This window comes from Diplotaxodon limnothrissa, linkage group LG16, assembly GCF_057381915.1.
Source record: "Diplotaxodon limnothrissa isolate DT_005_m linkage group LG16, D_limnothrissa_male_GT1.1, whole genome shotgun sequence".
NCBI classification, from domain to species: domain Eukaryota; kingdom Metazoa; phylum Chordata; class Actinopteri; order Cichliformes; family Cichlidae; genus Diplotaxodon; species Diplotaxodon limnothrissa.
In genome coordinates this window covers 2,543,022-2,570,768 of record NC_140611.1, presented here as the reverse complement: position 1 = coordinate 2,570,768, position 27,747 = coordinate 2,543,022, and the positions used below count along the sequence as shown (strand labels likewise).

The 27,747-nt window shown below is 44.0% G+C and overlaps 1 protein-coding gene across 1 annotated transcript in view; it reads right to left on the bottom strand.

Annotated features, from left to right (window-relative positions):
* Positions 1 to 27,747, bottom strand: part of LOC146615559 (contactin-associated protein-like 5) — a 135,047-nt gene that overhangs the window by 3,821 nt on the left and 103,479 nt on the right. The window contains exons 14-22 of the mRNA XM_085375275.1: positions 25,635 to 25,791; positions 24,253 to 24,380; positions 23,314 to 23,484; positions 21,606 to 21,824; positions 16,847 to 17,086; positions 10,954 to 11,175; positions 4,233 to 4,366; positions 340 to 427; positions 59 to 253 (exon numbers count right to left, since the gene is read on the bottom strand). Coding sequence (XP_085231401.1) covers positions 59 to 253; positions 340 to 427; positions 4,233 to 4,366; positions 10,954 to 11,175; positions 16,847 to 17,086; positions 21,606 to 21,824; positions 23,314 to 23,484; positions 24,253 to 24,380; positions 25,635 to 25,791 — 1,554 coding nt within the window. The remainder of the gene's footprint in view (positions 1 to 58; positions 254 to 339; positions 428 to 4,232; positions 4,367 to 10,953; positions 11,176 to 16,846; positions 17,087 to 21,605; positions 21,825 to 23,313; positions 23,485 to 24,252; positions 24,381 to 25,634; positions 25,792 to 27,747) is intronic.

Genomic DNA, 27,747 nt, shown 5'->3' with positions numbered 1-27,747 from the left:
CGTGTGTTTGTGAGTCTAAGTAAACAGATCATCAGTGTCATGGATGTGGATGTTTTACCTTGCAGAGTATGTGACTCGGCTAGCGCGCCACAATTTGATTGGACCAGCGGGCCACGGACGGTGACCAATGAGCTCCCGCGATTGGTCAGCGCTACCTTCAGTGGTGCGACATGATTAAACTGGACTGAGGAGAGGCAGCCAATGAAACCTTTAGAAGCTCCTTGTATCACTTCCTCATCAAAATTCTCCATTCCTACAAAGACACAGCCGAGGAGTGAGAAATGCTTCTGGCTTCGTTCGGTCAAAGCTGAATGAGAAGGACTGATTGCAGAGACTTACTGGTGACTTTGCCTAACGTCAGCGATCGTATGAGGATCAGCTCCGCGTCAGATGACAGTGTGTACTTTCTGTGGATGTCCTGGTTGATCTGGTTGGATAGAAAGAAATCAGATAACAAGGTGATTACACGAAATTCAAAGCAAGGTAACAGCAGCTGCAGCTCAGCGTAAGAGCGAGCTGTGTGTTCACTGCAGCCTCACCTGAAAGCAGCTACAGGTAGCTCTGAAGTGAGTTTGACCTTGTACCTCTGTGCCGTCATGCTGACTCGGAATAATCGCTTAACACGGTGAAGTGCAATAAAAGTGAAGGGTTTCAGTTTCCTATTGCATGAAAAGATGCACACGATGTGCACAGCTTTCCTCTTTAGATGAATCCTGCTGTCTCGTCATGTTAGTCACATTGTTTCACTCAAATAGCTACAGTGCTGTAAAAACGTCGTTGCACACTTCCTCATTTCTTAATTTTCTTTTGCATGTTTGTCACACTTACATGTTCCTGATCATCAAGTAACTTTGATCATCTGAGTAAATACACAAGTTAAATGATGATTTCATTCAAATCCACACCTACCTGGTCCTCTGTGAAAACGTTATTTAAAACCTGACTAAGACTCAACCTGAGGTCCCAGCCAGGACCAGCACCATCACGCAACCTATGGATTCTGCTCTCTACCAGAAAATCCTGCAGGATAATTGGGATGGGAATGTTCCACGCAACATTAGTTCGAATCCTCGGGACTGTCCGTCTGGTTGCCTGTCACGCCATCTCGCTGCTTGCACTTGAGCTCCAATCAAGCAGGGAAGCAGTGGCGCAGCCTGCAGCGTGGACTTTTTATTGCAGAAAAGAACGAGTGCAATGGTAAAGTGAAAACTGCCAACGCAACAAAGAAGGGAAATACCTGCAACATACGCACAACACTTTATCTACCTCACATCAATTACCAATTTAGAATTACCAGAAAGGCGTACTGAGAGGAAACCAAACCAGTCGTTTGGTACCGGGCCGTGAGGCTTCAGGCTCAGGTGAGAAATGATGGTTTTCAGGGTTTGTATCGTTTTGTTTTTTTAATCGTTTTTATCGCTAACTCGGTTTCCCTGGGTCTTTTCTCGTGTGTTATGAATAAATCTTCCTCTTTTTTGGTACTGGTTTTATTTTGTTGTATTCATCCGCGACACCATAAAAATATTGCTGGACATAAACCGGTCTGTAGTGCAAAAGGGCACCGCCGCCCTGCAGAACTGTTCCACTGAGCGGGTTGATTGTAACAGCAGATACTCAACGTCTTGTGTACGGTCTAAACGTGGCCACTGATCAATGATGATTGGGCTTTGATCAGTGCATATTAATGACACAGCCCATGGTTCCCTCAGCGCTGCTGGTTTCAGTCACTGTACAAATGTCCTGCAGTCAGCTGAGACTGGAGGAAGACGCCACGTCCTCATGAACAGAATCAGCCTTTTAGGAGTTCCTCACCTGGATGAGTGAGCATGCACTAAGATGACCTGATGGTTCAATTGTTTTATTAGGTCTGGTTATTGATTGGTCCTCTTCACAGCTGAAGTTTTTATATTTCAATTATTAGTTTTAGATTTGCACAAACAAAAATTCAATCAGGGCTCCTCAGTCAGTCAGTCAGTCCTGGTCCATGACTTTATGTGTCTGCTTGGTACAGCACTATCATACAGAACTCAAATGATATATTATATCCTTGGGCAGTTAATAAACACATCATATTCCTCTGGTAATCTAACCTCTGTTCAAAGACTCATCAGTTGTATTAATAACATTAACTGTTGGAGGTCCAGAAACCTTTTAGATATTATAGTTGATCACATATTTACCGTCCCTGTCTCTTAAACACAGGAATCGATACAAATATATCAAAAGTTAGAAAATGTAATTTCAAACTGACCTAGAAATGTGTTCATGCCAAGCAGGTTACTCTACTCAACGAAGACAACTTTTCTTGCTCATACAAGGAAACCCGACCATATCACCCAGATACTGAAGTCAGAGAGTTAACTTTAAAATCCATGTGGCCCCTCAGCACATTATGGACCTGCAGTCAGACCCAGGGCTGTGCGATATGACCAGAATCTCATCTCATATAAGACATCTATCGTCCGATAACGATATAAATCACACAAATGTAACATTTTCTGTAAAGTCTGTGAATCTCGGGCAGGTGAAGTGTTTCCTGCTGGGCGTCGTGTAGGTGAGTCGAGTGTTTTAACCGATGCATGAAACGACACATTTTTAGACAGAAGTTGTAACGGCGCCGTTTCCTTTGTGAGTATTTCTTACACGGCGTGCTGCGGGGAGAAGCCTGTTCTAACGTTTTAGTCTAAGGTTTATTTTTTAGCACCTGGCGGCTCTTTTTTACTTCTCATCCGTAAATAATCTGCTCTTTCACGTGATTCAGTTTATTTTGAAAAGTCTCAACAGGATCTTGAGCTTTATTGTGAAAGGTTTATGTGGAACATAAACAAGCGGACACGCCGTGGTGTTACCGTAGTTGTTGCTAACGACAACGCATAAAAACATGCGCTTGTCCGTCCGTAGTGTGGTGATATTAAATACAGGAGAAAGAGAGAACTTTAAGAAATTAATAATAACTACAGTGACATCAGAACATGAAAAACATTGCTGTAAACAGTTTATTTTGCGACACCACGAAACAAACGATAGCGTAAAATGAAACGATGTTTCTATATCGTCAGCTGATATATATCGTTGTCAGACTCTCAGGTCATCAGCTGTTCCCAGTAGATCTAAGTGTGCTGAGGGCCTGTTCCTGGACCAGCTGCCTGCTGACCTGTAAATCACATATTCAAAAACATCCTCAACCCTTTCTGTCCTCACAGGTCTACACTCAGTAACTCTGGATGTGTGCGCATGCACGTCTTTAATGTCTTTAAATCCCCTTAAGACAAAACTACATGTGTTTTTCTTCTATGTTATCTTCAACACTGCATAATGAAATGTGCTGTATAAATAAATTGCCGCTGGATGCAAACAAACAGTGTTGAGTTCACATAAAGATGGTGTATGGTGGATGTTGCTGCTCTTTGAAGTCAGTTAGGTTTAGTCTCTTTCATTTTTGGGCCATGTCGTATTTGATGGGTGGCAGGTCACCTGCTCTGGTTTAAGGCCTCCCCGGGTAAATTTAATGTGTGTTATCAAAAAACTCTTCCACAGAATATTGTATCTCATTCCTCACACGTAGGAGTCAAACTGGGAGAAGATTGAGTGCAGTGGGGGAATTACAGAGTTATGTGGGTCCAGTATGTTAGTTTTCTTTCTGGAGCTGTGATCAGCTAACCTGCTGCAGGCCTGAGGTTTCCTGCCCTCTGTGCATTTAGCCAAGTCAGGATACGCTGAATTTGGTAAGTGATACTGAAGAGCATCAGCAGCTTAAATGCTGTTTGATGATGCTACTCTTGATGTAACAGAGCAGCTAGCATGGATACAGCTGTGCATCTTATTCTTACATTAACTCTGAATAACACAAAATGTAGTAATTTATTGTAGAAAACAGGTCAGAATATATACAAAACCCAGATAATCTACAACAGATTCGGATGATGAGTCATTCTACCTTTACCTAGCAGACAGACTGTGATATGTGACTGAACAGGAAATGATTACAAACGCACCTAAGACGAATCACACTTAGCCCTATACTCACATCATGCTTACACACTGCAAGCACTTTATACATCACAGCCACTGTCTAAGCTCTTGATCCAACATGCGTGTCTTTGGAGTGGCCACAGGGAGCCTGCACAGGGAGCCTGCACACATCCAAACTCCACACCAAGCTTCAGAAGCAGGAACTGTCTCTGTGAGACAGCACGTCCTTATGCAGGACTTCCTGTACCGGTGTTACTGACCTGTACATAGAGGTTTTTGCCGACTCGGTGGATTCTGATTCGATGAAGACGTCCGTCTGCCAGATTACTCGGGGTGGGAGTGAAGACGTCCGGTTTCTTGCCTGTCTGCAGGTGATACCAGATCTGCACACTCCCTGGAAAACAAAGCATAAACTGTTACAGAGCAACGCGACGCTTCATCTTATGCTCAGTGTTCGATGAAAACGTGGAATCTACAGGTCTAAATCCAATCTTGTACATATAACATTACCAGGATTCAAATATGTGTACCCTGCATTCTAATGGGTGATAAGATAAGAGAATACACCTGTCTGCTGCAAGAAGGGGACTGCCTATTTATAAATACACCACTACATCCAAGCTTCTTCAGTTACTCTCGAGAGTCTGCAAATATTTATCTCATAGCTCTTTGCTCTGAAAACTGAGCGAGTCAATATGTGCTCAGCCCCCCCCTCCCCGGGCCCCACACACACACACACACACACACACACACACACACACACACACACACACACACACACACACACACACACACACTCGCTGCCAGATCAAAGAGTCAGAAAGCTATGCATTGTCAAGTGGAGCTAGGTCAATATTACAATTCCCAGTGTGTAAGTGAAGGGCTTTGTGTTGTGATTCATTTCAGATCCTCAGAGTGCTCCAACAGAGCAAGGTCACTGTGGATAAAGTGTCTCCCCTGCCCTTCACTGTTTACAGAGACCCATGCAATTTGGCTGCTCAGGTTTAACACACACGAGCGGATTAGGGCTCTGGCTAAAAACTGCACAGAGGTGTCACTCAATGTGGCACTCGCAGGTTTGGATGTAGCGTGGCTGTTCGCTTAAAGCTCTGAGGTCTTTGTTGTGTCTCAATCTGAAAAATGGAGACTCTGAGGTGATAAGCTGTAACATATGCAGGGACCTTTTCCTCCAGGGTCCAAGTCAAGCAGTGGAGCTCAGGCTAAAATATGAGCCTGATATTTTCTCATGCTTAAGCTAACATCATGTTATACCTCATAGTAACGTTAGTAGGTTAACAGTAACCATCCTAAATTTCAGTCTGTGTCCAAACAGTGTTTATTTCAGTCCCACAATTTATTTAAAGTGAAGTCGTACGTGATAAATAGCACCGCTACAGGAGATGTCAGTGGACTGCAGGTTAGATGTTGGGAGATCCTTCGGGACTTCCAGATACAGATGGGCAAACTGGTGACATGGGAAGCCCCCAGCAGCCTGCAGGCCTATTGCAGGGTACCCTAATGCAACCCACACTAGGGCTGGGCGAAATGGCCTAAAATCAATATCACGATAAATTGAGCAGTTAACCTCGATAACGATAAATGGACGATAACCACCCCAAGTGCCAAAAAAACAAACTTTTTTTTTTCTTCATTTGATGGGGCTGTGGCAGGCAGCATAGTTCCTCCAGTTATTTTGATAATATTATTCCCCCTAGACCTATTCATTGCAATTATATTATTACCACTTTAAAGGGCTGTAAAATGTCACTGAAAATAAATGAAGACAATAGTAGTAAGCACTTTTAGTGGTTAAGATTTATTAACTGAACAAAATAAAAAGTGTAGGATACAATATGTAACCATGCTCTCTAAAAAATGTAAACAAAATAGTTTAATAATAAATGTTTCACATTGGCTATTCACAAAGTAAACAATGATTGTGCAAATGTAATGCCATCATGGACAAAGGCCTATCTCTGCTAAGGCCTTGAGGTACTATAACTTGTATAACTTGTAAACAAATAATGTCTGGTGGAGGAAGACGTTTTGCTGGTCCTCCTACTCTCTTCTCACTTTGAGCTTTTTTTATGTCTTCGAATTGAATCACATGGTTGTGCTGCAGGTGGTGGAAGAGGTTGGTTGTGTTACCTTGACTTGACGCAACAGTCTTTTTGCAGAGTTTACATTTAACAATTTTTTGATCAATATCATCCTTGTTGAATCCAAAATGTTGCCAAACGATTGATGATGCATTTTTTTTTGTTAACAAGCGTCTCCTCTTCCTCCTCCACCAGCTCTACCTCCGTCGCTGCTGCTTCAACATTTAAATCGTCCTCCATTTGTTCACCCGTGTCTCGTCTTGTTTCAGGTAGTAGAGTCATGTGACTCCACCCCGTCAAGTCTGTAACGTAGCACAGCGTCTTAAAGGGACATGAACATCGCCAACCTGCACATGCCTTTTCTTTTCTTTTTTTAAATACCGAATTTACCGACATGGGCAAAATGACGTCGATGAGAGTCATAAATTTCGGTAACGATAAATTTTTGATATATCGCCCAGCCCTATCCCACACTATAAGTTTTATCTACACTGAAAGTTTTAGGCTTAATCTTAAAAGTAGAGAGGCTGTCTGTTTCCTGACTCCAAGCTGGGATTTCACAGAAGAGCGGCCTGAAAGCTGGAGACTCGGCCTCCCTTCTACTTTTAGATATCCCAGGAACCAGTCGGAGAGTTAGGTGCTCTGCTGGGTTTATGTGGTACTGTGAGGTTTGTAAGTTATGATGGGCTGATTATTCAAGACGTTGTATGTGAGGAGAAACATTTCAAATTAAACTTATTAAGGAAACAGATACAGAAAGACTATGGACCTACCAGCCCTGCCATAAACACTACTGCTGTTATAACACCCCGATTCTCCCAGTTATTTATTTCAAGTCAAGTTGTGCAAGTCCAATGAACAGCTTGAAATGGTACAAAGGTTAGTGGCAGAAGTTCACAAAGGTAAGGTAAGCTGTTCTGCAGTAATGGAGGCCGATCAGGCCTGGGAAGCTGCTGCTACAGGTACAGACCCCTCTGTCTGCATTAAAGCAGTGCTGGACACACTGTGGTACCCTCGTCAGCATCAGCTGAACAGGACTGTACTGCAGAAAGTAGAGACAGACCATCATATAACATTATATCATATTGTGAGGAATATGACGAGAATACATTTGAACATGTGAAAATGTCACATAGAGCTGTCACCGCATGTGTTTACATGTGTTTACATTCCCCAATGCAAGACAGAGCTGCACGCAGCCTCCGATAATCATTCCAACAACCTCATTTGCAAAATATTGTTCGTACTGAAGGTGGAAAGAAGCTGAGCAGAAGCAGACTCACCGGGAGGGGATCCCAGCAGCTGCTGATGTGCCGCACAAACAAGTGACTCCTCAGTGTCACTAGAGCGCCTCGCTAGCTAGCTGCACTCGCTAGCTAGCTGCACTCCATATGACAGGAAGTGAAACGAGGGATGGGAATTAATGGTGCAGTTACATGTAATGGAAAAGCAGTTCTTTAAACAGCTGCTTCAAAAGTTGGACCTGAGATTTAACAAAGACACAACTTCCCACATGAGCTTTACAATGTGACACGAACTCCAGGGCTGAGTGACTTCAGTTATTGTTAAACTAAAGTGTTCAGCAGTCACCGCTGTGGCGCCACTGTTAAACTATACTGCTGCTGCACACAGGCAGGGAGTGTGTGACCAGTGACAGCAGCTAACTGGGAAATCTGGTTTCTGCATTTACTTAATGCTGCGGCCACAAGCTGCAGGCACACAGAGGCTTTTTCTGTCTTCACAGCATATTTTGCATATATCGCCCACCCCTCGTGTGCATGCTGTATGTGACCGGCTCTGCATCGGGCGATCCATCAGCTGGTTGGCCGGCGCTGACACCTGCTGAGCTGCCACGACTGCGTTTGACTTTGTGACCCGCATAAAGTAATTATGTGCTTGACTTTCTCACGCTCTGATCTTCCATCAAAAGCACCAAGTGTCAACGGCACAATCTACACAACATTCAACAAACAGACCTTCACACATGCAGTGAGCTGTTGCTGTGCATTAAACTGAAGAGCCCTGCAAATATGACTAAATCCTTCTACTTTAGGCAGATTCTATTTTTTACACAATCGCTCTCAGCCTCCGAGTGAACTTGGAACCAGTTCACCGTCAAGGGAGCAATCTGCTGTGTAATTATGCATTATATCATTTGGTAACCATGGTAACAGGGATGTAGGCGTTCTCCCTGATACCAGAAAGGGGTTAAAAGAAAGGAAAACAGGTGTTGTGTAACTAACACCCTCCAATGCTGCAGGTGGGCGTGCTTAACCCCAACAAGACGTCGCAGTAACTGAGCTGCAGAGAGCAGAGACCATCGTTTCCACCTGTGGGATAAACCCTGTGTCTTCCTACCTTTTGTCTTTTGCGTGCTCGTGTTTGAACACAGGTGTGGGGAGCTGATGTCCTGCTCCATAAATCCATCTCCAGATTCTTTTTCTACCCATCCACCTTCAAATCTATGACACCCTGCTATCATGTCTACCGCTGTGGTTGACACCGCCTCCTTCACTGTTACCAGCGAACACCCATCCTCCCCACGCGGCCGTCCTTCAGACTCCTGACTGACTCAAATTCAGTTTCACAGCAGATACAGGTTTCGGTTACGTGTGAGCGCGACGCATGAAACAAACACAAATGGAGAACATAACAATGCAGCGTGGAACAGGAAATCAAAGCCATGTGGATGCATAAGTACTGTAAGAACGGGCCTCGTGTACTAACAGTGTACTAAATGCAGACGTCCCTCTGACCATGGATACAACTGACAGCCTGGCTGCCGTAGACTTTAGAGACTTACTCCCACTACTAACAATCATTTTTGTCCTATTTATACTGCAACAATGCACTTGTTCTGACTTCTTCCTTGGACGTCAGACGCTATCATTTAATTTTCTGTAGCCAGACTTCCTCCTTATTTTTGCCTGGATGGTGCAGATTTCTCTCTCACAACATCAGGGCAGTATGCACATAGTATGCAAACTGAGTCTAAAAGGCTGCTGAATAATTCAGATTCACCAGCATATTGGTGCAGGCTGGTTAAAGATGGTTACACACGTTTCATAAATCTGATGGTGCTATCTGATGATAGCGACTCATTTTTCAAAGCCCGGAAACAAAATCCAGACTTTCCAGTATCTGAACTCTGTGTCGGACCTTTTCCCTCCTTTCTCATCGGTGATGACACTTAAACCTTTAACAAAAACAAAGCTGCTTTGGCCTCTATGAACACTTCTCCCCTTCATGTAAGGCTGATTACTTTCTCATAGCTCCATTTGGATACTGACAGTGTTTAAAGTTAGCTGGTGCTTGCTTTGACTGACAGCTGTAGCTGCTAGCTGTCTGCTAGGCCTCGCTGGCCTCACCACTGTGTTTATGCCTTTTGGAGCATTTTAATGGAATTATCTGACATATAATACGGCCTGCTATGAACTACAGGCCATCCAATAAGATGCCGTTTTTATGATATTCCAGCTGTAATCTGATTACTGTGCTACGTACCACTAATTAGCAGTTGTGTGTGTGTTGTGCCCGTGCAGTTTATGGATTCAGTTTTCTAACCAAAGCTCTTTGGTGGCAGCTGTTGAGTTTTCCTTTCAGGTGGACCCCACACTGAGGTGGTCTGTGGGTCTGTTCCAGCCCCCGAGGAATATTCTGCCCATATATACAAGCTGATTACTTAGCAGCTGCCATTCATATAGGTTCAGTCCTACAGCAGTGTGGTGGATGCATCTGTGGCCAAGTGGACACGAGAAAGTGAGTGCTCTTTGACAAATGCAGCTAAAATGCACCAAATAAGTAAATGAATGTAGTTTTGTTAGCACAGTGATTGTTGTTCATGCTGCTGAGCACCAACAGGTTTGTACTGCTAGGCTCCACTAACACTCACTACTACAGCACACAGATACATGTACAGTATGAGAACCGTCGTTTTCTATTCAGCATTATTTCTTCTTCTTCCTTCGAGTTCTCCCGTTAGGGGCCCCACAGCTGATCACCTCCTCCTCCTATTTAACAGCTCCGGAGGAAATAAAGGAGGAGAAAGCCTCGCTGCCGAGCACACTGGTGCCGTGTTTGCACACATTTCTAAAAGAAAGTGTACAAGCCTTCCACTCCAACAACTCCACCACCATTTTCCTGCCTCAAGCTGTGCTTTACTGTCCTCCCTGTTTCCCACACAGTGACCTGGTGGCAGCGCTCAATTCACAGCTGGTTTCATCAATAAAAGGCCCAAAACGCCTGCCCCAGCATGGCACCATGGTTTTCTTCTCACTCCCATTAGTGCCACTACATAACCCAGACTCTATTCAGAGTGCGATGCTTCTCTGGGAGGCACGAGACAGAAGAGGCTGCACTTAGGTTGTTTTCTCCTCTCTCCGTTACTACACTAATCAACTCGTTAACTCTGGCAAACCAGCTGTTGTCTGAAATCAAGACATGAACCATGTGACAGTGGAAGTGTTGACACCACATTTACAGTTATACGGTGAAATCCAGAGAAATCCACCCGAACGCTGAACTCACCCTTTGTTCACGTGTCAAAATTCCCCACCTGGACTGTAAAACAAACATGTGTCTCTTGATGCTCTTAAGAACAAAGCCCAGATTGCTCTGTGGTCAACACATACTCAAAATAACTACACAGGAATCCAAGTCAGAGGGCTACGGGGCCAAAGTGAACCTTGATTCATAAAAACAGAGTCAAAACAAATATTTCCTCCCATACTGTGAAAGAACTGCTGTAGTTCTTCAGATACCAGGATGTTATTCAGCACGGCTTCTTTGCCTACGAGAAGCATGTTCATGTTTTTAAAGTTTGCATTCACAAAGAACACGCTTGCACAACTACAACATTTCCACGTGTGATTCCTGTACGTACCATTTGTGGCCAGGATGACAGCGATGTACTGCTGGCTGAAGGTGCTGACAGTGAGCAGCATGGCTGGTCTCTGGGAGGTGACGAAGCTCAAGGCCACGTCCTCTCTGGCTCTGCTGTCCGTGGAGGAGGTGGAGGCCTGAGAGCTTCTGTTCTGCATCACTGAGAAGGGCTCCTGGAAGGTGTAGGTGACGGAGGACTCTCTGTCGAAGGACACAGACACCTCTGTGCAGACACGGGGAAACAGAAGAGACGCGTTCAGGTGCTGATTCAGCCTTTAAAGAAAAATAACTCAATAAATAATCAGCGAGACAAAATCAGCGAGCTCCTTCAGATGTGGTTTATTCAGTATCAACTGGATTTCGTTGCTTACCTAAAAATAGCCCAGCTTCAGTGTCCATCCAGCACAGCAAGGCTGCAGCAAAACTCATTCTACTATTTCATGATATTCGTGCTGTTTTCACCACTCGGGGCAATTTATCAGACTTCACACGGCTCCCTCTGTGCCCACAAATATTTTTCTCTCCCACAAATGCAGCCTCACTCCCAGAGACCTATAAACAACTTTGATATGTAAAACTGTTGCAGTTCTCACACTCGACCATACAACCGTAAAACAAGCCTGCGAAGCACAGTGAGGAGGGTCGACAGCGTCCTTCCCCGTGCTCACTTTATTAAAGCTACGAGGTGCAGACATACAATAATGTATAAAGGCTGCTCACTCAGTGCTAGCAGGTAGCTAATAGGTACGTTTACAATATTATCACATTTTCATTTATATGAATTTCCACTGCAGTGTAACTGCATTTGCATTATTAATACTAAATGTTCACTGACAGTATTATTTGATTTTCATTCGGTATATTCAGAGTGGTCACAGAGTGGTCACAGTGTGGTCACAGAGTGGTCACAGAGTGGTCACAGAGCGGTCACAGTGTGGTCACAGTGTGGTCACAGAGTGGTCACAGAGTGGTCACAGTGTGGTCACAGAGTGGTCACAGAGTGGTCACAGTGTGGTCACAGTGTCGTCACAGAGTGGTCACAGTGTGGTCACAGAGTGGTCACAGAGTGGTCACAGTGTGGTCACAGAGTGGTCACAGAGTGGTCACAGTGTGGTCACAGTGTCGTCACAGAGTGGTCACAGTGTGGTCACAGAGTGGTCACAGAGTGGTCACAGTGTGGTCACAGAGTGGTCACAGAGTGGTCACAGTGTGGTCACAGAGTGGTCACAGTGTGGTCACAGAGTGGTCACAGAGTGGTCACAGAGTGGTCACAGAGTGGTCACAGAGTGGTCACAGTGTGGTCACTGGGCAACAGCTCATATCTGTGTTACACCTACACTCGTCTGCCCCGTTCACCTCAGACCAGCTGCAAGTGGTTTGACTCCTCACACTATGTTTGTCTTCCATCACCGGAAGAACCGTCTGGTTCCCCTGCACCAGTGTGCGGCTCATTACCTGCAGGAACTGTTTGCATTAACTTCATCAAAGCTTCACTGAACTTTTATTGTTGCAGGAAATCTGGAATTTGAGCAGGTTCCAAAAAGAAGACGATCACATTTGCAGTTTTACAGTTTCCCAAATACCTTCATGCTTAATGAAAACTGCCTACGTTTCAGTAGATATATGTATACACACACATATAAATATATATATGTGTCCAAGTTTCCTTTTAAACCTTTCTATTCATGACTGTGTTTGTTTGATACGCTGCAGCAAAAGCCTGGATGAACTGAACACCAGAGTTGTTTTTAACTATTAATCAAATTAAGCTTAATTAAGCTTCCATTAATTGTTATGTACACTTAACTAATAATCCAATCACATAGTGATATTGGCTTTAAAATCCATATTTGAATGCATTTCAATCAGTGTGCGTTCAGCTGATTCTTTCACTCATTCGAGAAAAGACGAGTAACAAGCTGGAACCAGGTTCGTCTGCAGGAGCCTGAGAGGACCTGACTGCAGCACCTGGTGCTGAGGCTGCGCTGCTAGCTTGTTTACTGTCTGGGTTAAAAAGCAAACCATAACTTAACGCTCAAATGAAATGCAGAACGTGTTGGAGAGTGGGTGGGATGAGATCCACGTTGCGTCTACCCACCATCTCAGTGTGCTGCTGCAGCGACGCGTTAGCAGTGAGTGTGTCAGCAGTGCTACAGTCTCTGCTGCTAGCACACACCACTGAAGCAGATAATCTGTAGTCAGCGGCAGCTCAGCTGCATGTCATTGCTGGGTGCCCGGCTTTCAACAAAAGCGTTTACACTAAGTAAAGAACAGAAGATGAAACTGGCTCCGTTCTGTCATGAAGCAAACACACTTTCATTTAAATCTCTGCAACTCCTGAACACGAACGCAACATGCACTCTATGGTAGACAGGATATACATGGATAAAATGAATCAATACTGCTACTTTGTATTCCTTCAGTCTTTGTGCTTTAGGGCTAGTTCTGATTTATGTAACTGAGGTGATTTTGCAGTTTAGTTTTGATTCACAGGGTCGTATCTGTAGGGACCACGTGTTGTGGAGGCTCAGGGAAATGAACAGTTCTCCAAAAACCTGATTTATACATGAAAATATTCTCAGCTTCTGGTTTGAAGTCTTACTTGATACAACACGAACGTCACTTTGTAACTGATGGACCCTGGAGTCAGCGTGCGCCTTTGACCATGTAAGTGACGAGCTGTGAGGAGGGGCCAGCGTCACTTTGCTTCACGGTCAGATCTGCTCTGTGTCACTTCCTGTTTTAACACACCAAAAGGATCTGCTTGAGGCTTGAAGACAGAACTTTACTAAGCGATGGGTCACTGGCACCACATCTACCTGTGGGGTTACACAGTGGGCCATTACCAGGACAGAGAAGGCGCTAAATGTAGTGGGAGAGAGACAACAGGACATCCTGAGAGAGCGCGAAACTCAAGCTGCTGCAGTCACTACTCAAAACAAAGATTTCCATGTGATCGGTAAAGCTGTTACAGCAAGGAGAAGAAGCTCATTGGTTAGAGCTAGGGTTGCCAACCGTCCCTTAAAAAACGGAATCGTCCCGTATTTCGAAACAAAAGTACACGTCCCGTATTGAGCTAATAAGGGACGCACTTTGTCCCGTAATACAGTGAGAATCAAAAGTAGTCTATAACTTTTAATGGAATTAACGCTTTGTTTGAAAACATAATTCCCAGCCCCTCTCCTGCTTTGTGACCAATGAGCTGACAGCACACTTATGACAATTCGAGTATGACAATTCAGATTACCGCTCATCTCATTGGTCGATGAAAGGTCGCTTGCGGAGAAAATACCGGAAGACAACAGATGACCACAACAAGAAGCATGGCCAACAGGGAAACAAACGCCGACACTGCGGTGCAAGTCTCGGACGACAGTACACCTAAAGCTGGACATACACTGTGCGATTTTCAGTCGCGTTATTCAGCTCCTGCTCAAACTGCACGATTGACTCGCAGGGGTTAGAAGTTCATAGGTCACGATGCAGGTCTCACACTATACCGCCCGATGCTCTGATGCGACCTGAGTGCTCACACTGTGCCAACATAAAATGAAGGTTATAACAGAAAATCTGTCGCTCGCTCCCTCTGTCTTTCACTCACACAGACACGCCACCACCATCAACTTTGCTAAATTGCTAATGAAAAACATGATCAGGCAGCTGTGATTGAGCAGCAGAGTAAATCCAACTATTTTCACGTTTGTTGTGGTCGTGATAATTTTGTGATGCCACATCGAAAAGGCTCGGATGAGCTTTCCAAAGTTCTACAAGTTGTGCCTCCATCGCTTGTGTCCAGATCACACGCTGCACAGCCGTGCTGCAACGTCTTTTTCACCGACGTTTACGTGTTTGCGCGTGAGCAGTGTGAGCGGCTCACGAGCGATTGATGATCGGGAGCTGCTCGAGTTGTTAATCGCTTCTCGTTACCCCACGTATACTACACGATGCACGATGAAGGCCAAAATCGGGCCGATCACCAAATCGGTCGCACGACTCAAAAATCGTCTCAAAATGGGCCAAAAATCGCACAGTGTGAGCCCAGCATTAGAGCAGCAATGTTTGTTCCCCTCAGAGAAAGAAAAATAGGCTGCAAAAGCACAGGGAGGACTGGGAAAAGGAAAACACCTGGCTGGGAAAATACACCATAACACCTATAAAGCGCACTGCACTGTGTGCTGGCGCACTTTTTCCATAGGCATGCTTCTAATGGTGGGCACATGAAGAACATGAGGGGCGTGAAAGCTCGGGGAACCCTTAACCAATTTGTTGTCCACCAGGCCACGGCAGAAGCAGATATGGTATGTAAACACTGGTTTGTTTTTTTTAAACCCTCTGGTTAAGGTTAATATGGGCATGTGCAGTGAATATCAGCGCTATGTGGCCAGAAGTGTGATAATATAATTTATTTTGTGTAATAAACAACTGCAAGGATAGATGATTACAACAAATAGATCACTAATACATAAAAGTAATACATAGATGAATAATGATGATGAGTTAAGATGCGTAACCATGGGAACAAGTGGGTTTACAAACAGGAGCAGCTGATTAGCTTTAGAAAAGCTGAAATAATACCTCAACTGAAGCCAATTGTACTAAATGCACTATATGTGCACTGTTACAAGAATATTTTTCTTTCTATTGTTTTCTATTAATTTATATAATTTTAAGTTAAGCAGGACAGAGTTCTTTTAAAGAAAGATTTACTTATATTCTCAAAAGTTAAGCATGACAGGCTTCTGTTTAAGAAAGAGACCTGTTTTACTGTGTTAATGTTGTCATTGTGAGCTAAAAATAAATGGCTAAATGATCATTTGTTTCCCATATGGTCATATCACAAAGAATATGCATCTGCTTAAATCAAATTCAAGTCAAATGGTTAAAAAATAATTTCACACACAAAAAAAAGAGCTACCACACTGGGAAGGGTGAAGACAACTGGGTTGCCCGGCCCTGGCCACGAGGTGTCCCTTATTTATTTTCCAGGGAGTTGGCAACCCTAGTTAGAGCCCCAGCACGCACTCAAAGTATCACTATCACTGAGAACAGACGAGCATGTGCAGATGAATATGTCAGTCAGCTGGCGAGCACATGGGGATGCAGCTAAATGTCTGCTCTTTGTTTGCTTTCACTCACACTGCAGAGAGGAAAAAGCTTTCAGTGACAAACTGTTAGTGTGACTTTGTTTCCCTGAACGTCTGCAGCACACGTTAGTGTGACTTATACAGCAATAGAGACACAATGGAAGCGCGGCAACATTAAATAATCGGGAATGATCCTGTCAGATGCAACAGCACTGCATTTAAACTGTTTCCACATGACAAAACTTTGAATATGCAGTGCTTGAAAATCTGCTTCAAAAAGCTCGCACTCCCACGCAGAGCGAGATGAAGCTGAAACCACGCCTGCAGAAACAGCCAAACCACGGCTCGCTGTAAGAAACCAGCAGCATCTTTGAAGCGAACAGGTTAACATTCCAGACAGGACGGAGCAGCGTAAATTGTACTCTGTGATTAGGCATATTTGCAGCCAGGCTTTTCATCTCTGTTCCCACAGAATGTATATTCAATTTGTTTCTTTGTACTGCATCCATATGCTTGTTTTCACAGCCTGCTCCTCTGCTATTTGTGCTGGCTGTTGATGGGTTTTTGTTGTGATTGTGTCTGCTCTCTTCTCTGCTCACAGACTGCATGAGATAATTTGTTCTAATGCATTTGAAATGTTCTTGGAGCTGGAGTCAGGACAGGTATTAATTGCCTTCTGCATTACTTGCATTTGCTATCGGTTCCCTGTAATGGAATAACCTCGACGGTGATCGATCATCTGTTTGTTAGAATCAACATCATTCAATTAAATGAATTACGCAGCCTGCACGGTTGTTTCCAAGGACTCACCTTGGTTGCAGGTGGTTCCTCCGTAGGCAGACTGTGAGCAGTCACAGATGTAGCCGTTGCTTTTCTCCACGCACCTCCCTCGGTTGTGGCAGAGGCTGCTGGATCCGGTGCAGTAGCCGGGACAGCCGGCGCTCACTCCCGGCGTCATCTTGGCCCTCTCCTCCAGATCGAAGCTGACACCATTGACGGTCAGAGACCTGATGCAGCCCAGGAAGCCTCTCTGCTGGGACGCCGTTCCTCCTGAGACACACATTTAGGATGCACAGGTGATGTGGTGGTATAACGCCCTGCGGCAACTTTAAAATCAGGGTTCGTTTAAAACTGAATGTTAAATCCACGAAGTCGCCAGTGAGCTACGCAGCGATGAAGTCAAGATGAGCTTGTGTTTTAGCCACACGCTAAAGAAGTTTCAGAAAGCAGAAAAAATGGTCTTTGAAAGAGCTCGGCTGTCCTGAGCTACGTGGATATGCTAGGTCGCTACACGCAGAGGTGGACGCAAACCTTAAAGGGGTCACTGTTGCATGTTTAGAGGTGCTGTGCGCGTTCAGGAAACATCACCAAACTGATATATAAATGTATAATTTGATAGACGAGGTGTTGTGGGCGAAACAGGACAGAAGAAATATGACTCGTGACAAATTTCTCCTTTCTGAAGGTGGAAGACGGATGACTTGAGATTGAAAATAATTTATCTGAGAAATAAAAATACAAATGTGTGAATATAATCTCCTTTCATGATCCCCCGAGGCTGACAGATGATACTTGTTAAATCCTGTATTGTTCCACATCGACTGAGGCTCTGCCTATATTTATATATATAGCAGGCATTCGTAATGAGCTGCCTCAGGTGAAATCTCTGGTGAAATAAGGCATGTTTGTGATGGTGGGAGCTGTGTTAGCTTTTGTGCACACGCTGACATTGTGGGGCTCTGTGTGTTTGGCACTGGGCTGACCGGAGGATTCAAACCTTAAACTGGCAACAGTGTAACTGTTACGCTTCTTGGTTACACGTGCCAGCTCAGCAGTGAGCAGCAGCATCTGAAATAAACACAATTTTAGAAGCTGCCAAGTCTCTTACAGGCATTTTGTTTTCATTCAGTTTAATAAAAGTGTAATCTGAACATGATGACATAAAAGTAGAACCAGTATGTAAAGTACAGCCTGTGTGGAGGACAAACGTTCAGCGAGTTTAGCACACGACTGAAAAACAGAGCAACAACATTTGAGTGAATGGACTCGATGGATCCCAGTGCTTTAACAAACACGTGTCGAGTATCAGGTTCATGTAAATACTCTCCTCCCTCTAAGCCTTCATTTTCCATTTTTCTATCTGTGTGTGAAACTTTTCATTGGGAACATAAATTTGACATGTTTGAACCTTGAAGGCAACACTGCGCAAACATCTACCTGTAAAGCTGCTGAATGGATAAAATAATGGAAAAGAGCGATTGCATGGACAGTGTGATATAAACTCATCTTTGTATCAGCGATTAAAAACGTCCATCCTGGCAAAATGTAAAGTCCAAATATCCACAGTTGGATTTTCAGCTTTGAAGCTGAAACTTAGGCGCACGTGTTTTATGCAGAGCACAGCCACACTTTACAGGAACAACTAAAGAGTGATTCTCAGCTTCATCTGACAAAACAGCACCAGCTTCAGGTCTTTGCATTGTGAGCGAGCTGTGAGCCAACTCTGGGCCAAACTTTAGAAAGTGTTTCCAGTCGAGCTTTGGGGATTTTGCAAGGTCCATGAACTCAAAGTCTGCACATCAGTCCTTTTCCACGACGTGCAGCGGAAGCTCACAGATGTTCCTGCGAGGCCGTGAAACAGAGAATCACACGTTGTTTCTTTATGATTACACACACACTGTCTTTATATTTACAAAGCTTCTAATCAAGGCTGTTATTTTTGTCTGGAAACATCAAAGCTGCTGTTTTTAATATTCATTCTAATATTGTCTCTGTGAAGTGTTGTTATCTCCTCCCACAAGAGCAGGAAACGACATTTCAGACACAGTCACATGTTAGCATGAGACCAAACTCAACATCACTTCTGCGCTTTATGAAAATTAAATCTTCAAAAGATAATGTTTTTCTTGTGAGATCCACCGAAGATCGATTGTCCTCTCACTAACAAATGATTTCAGAAGGTGAACGATCCATTAGGTGAGGAAAAAACAGAATTTAATGGGATCTCTCTTTATTATTAAGCAGAGAGATTAAAATGTCAGCGTGTGAACGGCTGCTGCAGAAATATGAGCGGAAGAGAGCAGACACGCTCGCTGACCAAGACCAATCATGAAAAAACAATAAAATACATTTGAAATTGGCTTAACAGCAGAGCAATGCAGATCTTAATATAACACTCCGATGATGTATGTGTATTTAAAGAGCTTTTGTTGCTGTAATTACATTTCCTCTCCATCCTGGCTGTGAGCAGATAAATCCTTCCTGTGACTGTCAGAGTGGACATCGAGAGGAAACAGCGACGCTGCTGTCAGACGACCCCCCCCCCGAGCTTCATGTTCACTTCAGCTCAATTCAGCTTCATGAAGTTTGGGCCTAAAGCTGTAACGATCCACAGGGTGCAGGCCCAAGTACAGGACACGAGACACAGAGCGAAATGCAAACACATCTGTCTGACTCAGGGGAGAAAAATGGCAAGGAGCTGATTTGCAAGGATGAAATCCTTTTTGCAAAGATTTCACAAGGAAACACAAGGAAAGCTCAATGCCAGGCACTGCTAAGAGAAAGTGGAACGTGACAAAGGGAACTGAGGGAGCATCTGCTGGGGCAACAATGATTCATTGATGGCAGCAGGGGGCAAAAAATCAAAGAATTTACAGAAAAGCAAAAACAAGTGACAGCAAGTGGATCATTTTCACAATAATGCAAAAAGAAGTTAAAGATAAGATTGTGTCATTGCACAGTCAGACTAGAGTCCAGACATCCATCAAAAATGGTGGAGGGCCATGTCTGCAGCTGTGAGCAGCAGAGCCTGTAGGTGACCACTCGAGAGTGACAAAGATGGATTTCCAGGTAGCGGAAAGGCTGAGCACCTGAGCTGTGACAACAAGGAGCGACTTGGAAAAACTCTGTGAACTGAACGAACTGGCAAGGAAACGGCTAGAACGACACTTCAAGCAGAGCAAGATGCACTGGGAGCGAAGGTGGAGGCAGAGTATGTACACAATAAAACAGGAAGTTAACAGAAACCCCAAACCATGATGATAACAAGCAACATGGACGATAACGACACAAGAGCAAGTCTAGCAACAGTTTTAGAGAAATAAATAAATGAGCAGATATAAAACACATTTATCCAAAAGTCTGTTTAATTACAAATATATTTGTAATATTCAAAAAAGCTCAGCAGCTACTGGCTGTGCTTGCACACGCTCAGTATCAGCAACAGCACACAAGCATCAAAGAGAACATCACCATCACACCACCGTGCTGCCAGGCTGCAGCCCTGGAGACGGGGTGAAGACTACCAGTGTCACCAACACTCAGCCCAGTCGGGTCAAAGTAAAAGATCAAACTAACAGGATGAATGCAGCGTTTACTGTGGGCATCAGAGGCAGCTCCGCCCTCTCTGTCCTAATCCCCTCACACAGTGAAGCACTGATATGCACACTTCATATACTGCAGTCCACAAGCTGAAGTGATTCTTCAGTTAGCGAAAAGCTAGATTATTGGCAAAAGTTCACATCTGTGAGCTCAGAAAATAGAAATGACATCTGAGTATTTCACAGCAGGAACGACATGCTTTTATCACACTTGTCTCATAACGATGCAACTTGCTGTCTGACAGCATGTCGTGCCTTCGACAGCCAGAGACGATATCTGTTGCCACGTCGCAGTAACATGATTTGCTGCCACTAAACCAGGTTTCCCACCTTTCCAGCTGCACTTGTAGAACAGCCAGCAGGAGTAATCTCCCCTCCAGGATTTCTGCAGGATTTGAAAAATCCTAAATCAATGCTTTTTAAGACATTTAAGACCTCAAGAAATAAAAATGAACAGTGACTAAATGAATTCAGGCTTATTGCTAAGCTCAGGTCAGAGGTGCAAAGCTCCAGTGCTCGAGGGCCGGCGTCCCTGCTGCAACACACCTGAATAACATTAGCAAGCCTTGACTGCACGCTGAGGAGGCAGTCCAGCCATGTGACTCCTGTTACAGCAGCTCATGAGTGAATGCACAGTGCAACACAAGTACTTTCTTAAGATTTATTGAGATTTACTTGAGCAGGGTAAAAATATAAAGTCAAACTTCCCTTTCTCTTGTTTTTCCATCTCCCAGAGTTCTCCTAGTTTGCTGTTCATCCCAGAAAATCCCATCTTTATACAGAACCTGCTTACGGACCAGTTATTCCATGTTGATATTAGCAAAGCATTAAAACAAATAAGCAAAACAAGTGACACGAAGCCTCTGACGGCAGCGTTGTTCTATGAAACAGGAAGGTGTGGACGTTTCCTCTCAGGCTCTGTGAATAACGATATGCCCAAAGTTTGACCAGCGAGAGCCAAAAATGACTTTGTACCACAGCTTTACCTGAACCTGCTGACCTGAAACCTCAGGGGTCACTGCTGCAGGCTGACTGGATAACTGCATGTGTGAGAAGTTAACATGTATTCATAATAGAGCACCCAGGGAGAGCATTTCTCTACAAAGGCATGTTTACATGTTTCTGCACTGCCTGTTTAAAAGTCCTTTAATGCAGACCTGAGTAGTGGAGTGGGTGTGATCTCAGCCTACCTACGAACAGCTGGCTGCTGAGCCGTAAGCGGAGGTGTCCGTCAGCCGGAGCCTCCAGGAAGCGGAGGGGGAGCTGGTCGACCTGCACGGAGGCCTCCTTGGCGTTGCGCTCCGCCCTCACGTAGTGCCACTGCCTGTCATTCAGAGGGACGTGGGACTTCACGGACAGGACCGCCGGACCGTTTCCCACGTCGAAGGAGAAAGTCACCACTGAGGGAGCTGGGAGCCACACACACGCACACACGCACCATTCAGGTCAGACTGAATGCGATATTAGGTTTTTATGTTCTTCTCTATCCTGCCTTTCTGATGCAATCTGATACAATGCTGCTGGGAGAACCTGATGACCTGCATAGATTTATGAGCGGCTCAGCTGACAGCTCGTCAATATTTCACAGTGTCTCTGATGCTGCATTCATACATAATGGCTCCAAATATCCTCACCATTCCTCCAGATAGGATGTGAACGCAACACACTGCAATCAACAACCTTACCTTTAGCTAATGACACAGCACTGTGGAACTGCATGTGATGGCTGCATATGCACTGCGTACTAAGATGAACTAATATTCTGATTTTCTTAAATTTTCCACAGTCAGTCTGATTCATTCCTGCTTCGGTGAACACATCAGGCGTCACTGCACAGGCCACGAAGAGCGGGCTTTGTGACAGCATGACATTACTGGTGCGTGTGTCATTAGGATTACATCATTCAGTGGAGTCCTCACACGCTGCTTCTCTGGGAAATTAGACTGTCAGCAGGAGCTAGCATGTCCACCTGAGACTGATCAGCAGGCTTTAGGAGGCGCTCTGTGCTAATACGTGGGTACAACACTGTCGTAATCACAGACTGATTAGTAACCAGGGTGGTTTATAAACAATACCACCATGGTCATGTCATGTTAACAAGTTGTTAATTTCACTAATTAAATCCATTTCTACAAAGTCACCCATTTCTAAATCATCAGCAGTTTCTGACATTGCTGCTGTTTCTATAGTTTGTCTTCAAAATGATCTACTTACCCCGGCTACGCTTATTAGCACAAACGAGGTGTTAGCGCTGTATTTATGGATGCAGACTGCTAATCGAACTATTCCAATAATGAGTTTTCCACTTGTGGTTTTGGTCACATTTATTCGTTTTATTAAATATCTGTTACGTCTTAAAAAGCAAAGACGGCCTCTCCTGAACCCTGCAGCCACGTTTGGCCCGCTTGGATCAGCTCGTTACGTAGCGCCTGCATGTACACGGTGCTTTTGTAGTCTTACGGCTCAGAGTCACATTTTAACCGTACACTCGTGCTGCACTTTACTCCACACACAGTCCATATGATGACACAGTGAGGCGTGACTTCACAAACCTACACGTGTCATCACAGTGCTCTGCTCTGATAGCAACCTGCAGGCTGCACGTTATGCTTTAAGCAGGTGTCGTTAAAAACAGTGTTATTTTCATTATCACAGAGAAGACATTCATAACAGCTATGCACACACACGTGTGTGTATGTACATGCACTCATGTCCATGTGCGAACCCTCTGATTTATTCCACTGTCTAAATGTTGTTTTATTACCAGAATCAGCTCAAACACACGGCAGCAGCTTAAACATAACCTTAAGCTAATGTTTCCCAGTTATGACTGAACTGCTCTTGTTTGTAGTTTGTGTGTATTGCACGTCTCATACTGTAGACACAACGTGCACTCACAGCTAAGCTCGACTCTGATGAAGTCCTTGAGGCCCTGGTTCTCCAGGAACACTCCAGAAGGAGCGCTGGTCTTGAAGTAAAAGGAGATGTCAGACGCCAGCTCTGCCTGTAGGGTGGGGAAGTACAGGTACGACGACTCCTGGTAGAAAGAGGCTGCGTTCCATATCGACCCTGGAAGGACAGGAGGAAGCGAAAAGAACGTAAAGATGATGAAGTGAAGGGAGGAGGCGGTGAGCGGAGAAGCTGTGTCACGCTGCATCTCGAGGACATTTTTGTTCGTCAGTGTAAAACCTGTGACTTTTGCAGAGTCTTATTTCCACCAGCAGGTTTTCAGTCCAATGCAGCACATAAAACTCAATAACTCTTGTTAGGAGAGTTCATTGCCATGTGATGCTGCGCTGCTGAAATACTGAGATCAAAAATTCCTGTGAAAGAAAATCAGTCTTTTAAAAGATACTTTGGTTCTGCAGAGAAGATCGAAAAGCAAATAATCCAAGACATCGGTGAACGTGCAGCAACCGTACGTGGCACACAATAGGTGACATCACAGGGTCTGAAACACTGTAGCTATCCTCTAAATAATTTATACATTACATGCATTATACATCATCAGCCAGACGTTTGATGTGTTTAAGAAGCTTTGATAGCTGCTATTACACTTAAAATAGACTTATTTGGGGGCGGGGGATGGGGGAAGCTGGCACGCAGCAGCACAAAATCAAACCCCAGCCCTCTGCAACACCTGCAGATATTTACTGGAAGCGAACTGAAATCTCTGTGATCCTGCCTGCACCACAGATGAGGCTTTAACTCTCGATCCAGCGACAAACATAAAAGCACAAGTCGCAAAGACATTGTGTGAACATTTTGTGTCTCTAATCAGCCTCCATCTGCAGCCAAATCTGGAACAGTAGCTTCAACAGTGAGGTGATCACCTACTGTCTCCATAACAACGCAGAGGGCCGATGTGGTAGACAGCCTGCGAGCCCATTCTGTCGGTGTCTCCGATCACTATCTGGCTCACTGGTAGGTGGTCTTTGTAGGAGAGGACTCCTGTGTCATTAGCCCTGTGACAGAACAGAGAAAAGAACCGAATAAATAGTAATACACCAATCCTCAGGGGCCCGATTCTTTCATGGGGGTCCAGATAAAGGCTGACTTTCAGCTCCGTTAGCACAGAGCGCGCGGTAAACACCCCATAAAGGGAACCATCTATCACAGAGCACACATTTGCCTGTGAAAACATGGAGCTGCAAGCAGGAAGGCTTTGGAGTGGATTAACGCAGCATAAACAAAGCCATTGAGAATGTTTAAACTCCAGCACAGCCTTTGTTTCTTCATTCATGGCTCAGAAACGATGATGAGTTTAATCAAAAGTGAAATATTATGTATGAGCTGTAATTAATCATTTTGGATTAAACTGCTATACGAAATTGTCAAAGGCATTTTCACACAATCCCAAACAGATAATGAGCTGCAGATATCGGAGTGTGAAAATGACATTGAACACTGTATGATCTACTCGCTTCATTTTTAGCAGACAAATTTCGACAAAATCCTGGAACCTGAGCTGCTCGTGGTGGTAGCGTTCCCTCTGGGAGGAGCACAACGGCGACTCGTTAGTCACATGGTCTGTCTCACAGTTCATGGATAAACCATCCATTTGTCATTATTTCATGTGTCCTTCTGTTTCCTACACACAGCTGTGGTCTCACATCAGTGTGGATCAGATTATCACTGCCTCCTACAAAAAAGTAGGTTCTTTGTAAAACGCGGATGTGTGACATCAGCTAAAGAGACGACATGTCCAATGTTTTAAACACAAACAAGCTGAGAAACGTGCAATAAGAAAATAAATGTGTGTGATGGAGAGGCTGCCAGGTACAAAGACGGGCAGCTTCCACAAGAAAGGTGTTCCTGACTGAAAACACACACACACCCTGTCCAGCTGTAGTGAGGGGTCTGGGAGTCGACTGGCCCGTCTGCAGTCAACAAAGAAGCTGCAGTAAGTCCTTTATCAGAAAACCAGGGAGGCTCGAGAAGCTTTCAAAGGCAGAGCAGTGTGTGCAGCACATCCAGTGATGATGCAAATGATGTAAAGATGAAACAGAAGGTCTCGCTTCCTAAATCTAGAACGCTGCACTGGACTCTTTTACATCAACGTGAGGTTTAAATGATTTATCATCATTTTTGATTGTGTTCGCTTTAACCTTTGGTAGCTGTTTAAATCTTTTTGCAGTAGCAGTTTTATAATTCACCTACAGGATACAGAATAGTGTTCATGACGTGAATAAAAGCAGCCATGTGTGCGCTGTCTGTACCATGTGTCTGTGTCAGCATCACAGTTGCAGAAGTAGTTCATGTCAATGCAGTTCTCCTCCAGGCTGCAGGAGCACTGCTGAACTCCAGGCAGGAAGCCTCCCCAGTAGCTCCTCTTTTCTCCTTCCCGGTCCAGCCACCACGAAAGCGGACTGCCATCTGCAACCAAACCACAGTCAGCACGCCGCTGCAAAGGACTCACACAGTACAGCAAATATAAGTAAAACCACTGGCTTTAAAAAACAACATGAAACCCAAAGACAGTTTCTTTCTTTTAATTTACAACAACACCATCGAAAAGAAGTATGAAATAAAATATTATTATTATTGTTTCTTTTAAATGCTGTGATGTGATAAACAGTGAAATGAAACCAAAAACATAACTAAAGGGTTAAACAGCTTCAATCAGTGTGACCCTGCTCTGCACAGAGGCCAGCTGGCATGGAGAAGCCCATTAAGCCACATGTCACAATGCATAATCAGTGTTACATGCTGGGGGGCTCTCATCCTGCAGCATTATAGGCAAAGATTTATGTATGGATACATGTCACAGCAGTGAGCAGTGGGGTCAGAGGCCGGAAGCATCCCTGTGAAACTCACTTTAACATCATCCATCACTTTGGCAAAACTGGTGACACAAATGTTAATTGTATGCATAAGTGAGGAGCTACAGGAACAATGAGTATGCACCAACATTTGCATTACAAAGGATGGGAATAATCCACATCTTTATCCTGTGTATTCATCGCTGTCTGCTGCACATTTTAAAATAGTCCTGAGACATCAAACAGGAACACAAACCACAACAGGCTACAATCAATACATCCTGCAGGAGAGGTCTCTCTAATCACATCCTTTAACTGGCTGAATACTGACAGGAAAAATGTGTTTCCTGTCTCCTTCACAGAAATGACTGTTGTGATACATCGTTGCCCAATGTATCACATGCATGTATCAACGTATCACATGCATGTATCAATGTATCACATGCATGTATCAATGTATCACATGCATGTATCAACGTATCACATGCATGTATCAATGTATCACATGCATGTATCAATGTATCACATGCATGTATCAATGTATCACATGCATGTATCAATGTATCACATGCATGTATCAATGTATCACATGCATGTATCAATGTATCACATGCATGTATCAATGTATCACATGCATGTATCAATGTATCACATTCACATGTATGTATCAACGTATCACATGCATGTATCAACGTATCACATGCATGTATCAATGTATCACATGCATGTATCAATGTATCACATTCACATGCATGTATCAACGTATCACATGCATGTATCAATGTATCACATTCACATGTATGTATCAATGTATCACATGCATGTATCAATGTATCACATGTATGTATCAATGTATCACATGTATAGAATAAATATAGAATAAAAATATATCATATCCAACATGATGCAGCAAAAGCAAATGTGGATTTTGTTATAAGGGTTAATAAACATCTCAGTTTGATCTTTTCTGATGCTTTGGCTCTGACAGGGTTAATATTCACAATCTTTGCACCCACACAGATGAGGGCTACTATTTAAGGGGGATGACAACTTTAAAGTGCACATGGTGGGAACTACTAGGAAATGTTGTGTGTCTGTGTGTGGGGTCAAACTGTGGGCTAAACACAAATAGCCCTACATTTAAATCAGCATGTGAAGGTTTGTATGCAGTGCAGGGGCAGCATTCAGCTCATTAAATATACTCTGAGCTATAAATATGTGAGGGGGAGGGAATACATCAGTGCTCCTTCTTCCCACAGGACTTATTGTCCTGTAGTACAATAGGTCCCACAGGACAGGATTTTCCTTCTGTGTCATTTAGTCAAATTGAAATTTTGTATTGTTGCAATGGAAAATCAGGATTTGTGGTTTGAAAATGTTTATCTAACTTAACATGTCAGATAAATTTGTCCTTAAGTTAATATTGACTTCAAGTCAAAGGTTTAATTAAATTAGAGTCATATTTCATATTTCCAGTCTGTATGTATGCTCTAGAAATGAGAAACAAATGAAGACCACAGCTCAGAGAGGTCAGTATCATCCACTTCCTGATCGTCCAGCAGCACTGAAG